General features: G+C 38.8%; 1 protein-coding gene across 1 annotated transcript; it reads left to right on the top strand.

Annotated features, from left to right (window-relative positions):
* Positions 1–1,124: 1,124 nt before the first annotated feature.
* On the top strand, positions 1,125–2,658 carry LOC129297421 (U-box domain-containing protein 8-like). Its single transcript, XM_054935762.1, has one exon. It carries the CDS (start codon positions 1,152–1,154, stop codon positions 2,340–2,342), a length of 1,191 nt encoding a protein of 396 aa, XP_054791737.1. The 5' UTR covers positions 1,125–1,151; the 3' UTR covers positions 2,343–2,658.
* The last annotated feature ends 234 nt before the right edge of the window (positions 2,659–2,892 follow it).

Below are 2,892 nucleotides of genomic sequence, written 5' to 3'. Positions count from 1 at the left end.
TATGGTCTTGCATTAAAAAAAAAAAGTATACTTTTTAATTTTTTTTTCAAATTACCAAATGCATGGCCAGCGCTACTAGTAAACTTCTAGCTTGAAGGACTTGATATCTTTGTTAGGAAGAAAAGATCTGTCAAGTCAATATTTACTATGATTTTTCAAATGATTTCCCTAATTTTTAGTAGACATTATCATGGCCATCCTCTTTTCAACCATGCTAGGGATATCAGAAACAACTCATTATAAGAGATTTGATTGTTCCTCTTTATCATACATTTGGAGAAATTAACCATTTCGTGGTACTTGTCATGATAATTTTGATATAACGTGCCATTACTAATGTTGTTGACAAATATAATGACTTAGTACAATACATGTAACTGATCTTACCTAATATAATAAAGTTTGTAGTTATTGTTGATTATTGATTCTCCTCTCTTACAATACAAGAATTCTTGACCTAATTTTTTCTGTGCTATAATCAAGTCGTTGCAAAGTGCAAAAAATTCTCGTACCATTAGGGGGAATATAAAAAATCTTAATCTTCATGTTTAAATTATCATTTAAAGTTTTGTGTGCAAGTCAATCAATACATTTATTTATTTATTTTAGATATGTGTTCAAGCATGATTATTTAGTCACTCATAATAAATTCTTTAATTTTTCTAATAATTTTAATAAGGAAATGATTATTTGAAAACTCATATTTGATAATTATAAAAGTTTTAAAAAAATTAAAATAAACGTTAACTTATCCAACTTATTATTTTAATAGAATTTTATTCTTTAAGGATATTCATAAATTCTGCCCTTAGCCCATCCTCTATTACAATCAACAATATCATAATTGTTAATTGAATGGTTAATATCAAGTTTTACCCAACATGCTTTGAGGCACCATTTGTATTCAACTGTTTCGCCATGATTCTTGACCTAGTTTTGTTATACTTTCTCTGTTAGGACCAAATACGCCAATTCCTAACGCTAGCCGTTCGTCCGTCACTACTATTCATGGAAATTATAGCACAGAAACAAGGGTATTAACGTATTTACAGCTCCTGAAGTCTTTCAAACAGTGAAACTAAAAAAAAGTTAAAGACGTTATGCTAAACGCTCACCGAAAGTAAGAAATACTTCTCGGAAAAAAAAAAAAAATGACGCCTCCACTTAAACACTCGCTGTCGCTCCGTCACAAGGAAGTCTCAAATTTTCTAGCGAGAGAAACTGTTGCTGCCATGGCTGCTCCTAATCCTACGCACCTCCCGGACCACTTCAAGTGTCCGATTTCGCTCGAGATAATGTCCGACCCGGTTATCCTGTCTTCGGGTCACACCTTCGACCGGTCTTCAATCCAGCGCTGGCTCGACGCCGGCCACCGGACTTGTCCGATTACCAAACTACCCCTCCCTGATTGCCCTTCCCTCATCCCCAATCACGCTCTCAGAAGCTTGATTTCAAGCTATTATCATATCTCATCATTCAAGCAGCATCCTCCTCCCCAACCGGAAACCCTAGTTTTTTCCATTACCTCTCGCTCGTCGTCGCTGGAGAGCAGAATTGAATTGCTGGACCAACTTACGCGCCTTTCCAAGCGTGACTCAGTTTTCCGTCGGCGGTTGACTGAGTCAGGAGTCGTGTCGGCGGTGCTGCACTGCGTTGACTCTGGTGAGCCTAGTCTACAGGAGAAAGCGCTTTCGTTGTTGCTCAACCTTAGTCTCGACGACGATAACAAGGTGGGTTTGGTGGCGGAGGGTGCGATCGGGAAGGTTGTGGCTGTTCTGTTAGGTGGCTCATCGGATTGCCGAGCAGTGGCGGCAACCATGTTGACGAGTTTGGCGGTCGTGGAGGTGAACAAAGCCACCATTGGTGCGTATCCGTATGCTATAGGAGCTCTTGTTTCTCTTCTTCGAGATGGTGAAGGCAGAGAGAAGAAAGAAGCGGCCACAGCGCTCTATGCTATATGTTCTTTTCCAGATAATCGTAGGAGAGCCGTAGAATGTGGGGCAGTCCCGATTTTGTTAAGAAGTGTTGATTCTGGTCTTGAAAGGGCTGTTGAAGTTCTTGGTGTGCTGGCTAAGTGTCGGGAAGGTAGAGAACAAATGGAAAGGTATAATGGATGCGTTCAGATTTTAGCGCGGGTGCTGAGAAATGGAAGCTCGAGGGGAATTCAATATGCCTTGTTGGCACTGAATTCCCTTTGTAATAGTGAAAAAATGGTTCTGGAGGCGACTAAAGGGGGAATTTTGGAGATTTGTCTGGGATTACTGGAGGATGATAATGAAAAAATAAGGAGAAATTCATCCAGTTTGATTAAGGTTCTGCGTGGCAATCGTAGGAAGAGTTGATAGGAAAATCAAAGCATATTGAGAAACCGGAAAGGGTCAATTTTGATAAGATTTATTGTCAGCCGTGGAGGTGAGTCGGGTGATTTGTTGTTTTCCCCCCTACCTTGTTGGTTAGGTCCTGTACAAAATGATGATTTTGTGGTCATAGGGTTCTTTTGTATCTTGTACATTGAATAAAGATGATGGGGTAGGTTTCTGTTCTTAGGCTCTCAGCTGTGATAAGGTAGAAGTTGCTAGTTGGTCCTGTCGAATTGTAATCTTTCATAGTTCCAGATTCTTGGTCTTCAGGCAATGATCATATACTGATTAATCTTGCTGTTTTCGAGTTTTTCCAATAATGTATAGGTATACTTTAATGAACGAATTGTGAGTTGAGTTTCCAATTAGAATCTGTGTCATCTGAGAAGCAGTCTCACACTAAATGTGTTTTTACGAGGCCCAATTGAGTAACACTAGAACCTAATGCCAAAATTGTTGCAATTTTGAATAAATACATCTAAACATGATTTTTCATCAAAGCATTTCTGCCGATTATTTTGTGAAAAATGTC

Source organism: Prosopis cineraria, unplaced genomic scaffold, assembly GCF_029017545.1.
Source record: "Prosopis cineraria cultivar Desert tree isolate PC_DT_omini unplaced genomic scaffold, ASM2901754v1 PC520, whole genome shotgun sequence".
NCBI classification, from domain to species: Eukaryota; Viridiplantae; Streptophyta; class Magnoliopsida; order Fabales; family Fabaceae; genus Prosopis; species Prosopis cineraria.
Note: the sequence above shows the minus strand (reverse complement) of the source record. Positions and strands in the feature narration are given on the sequence as shown.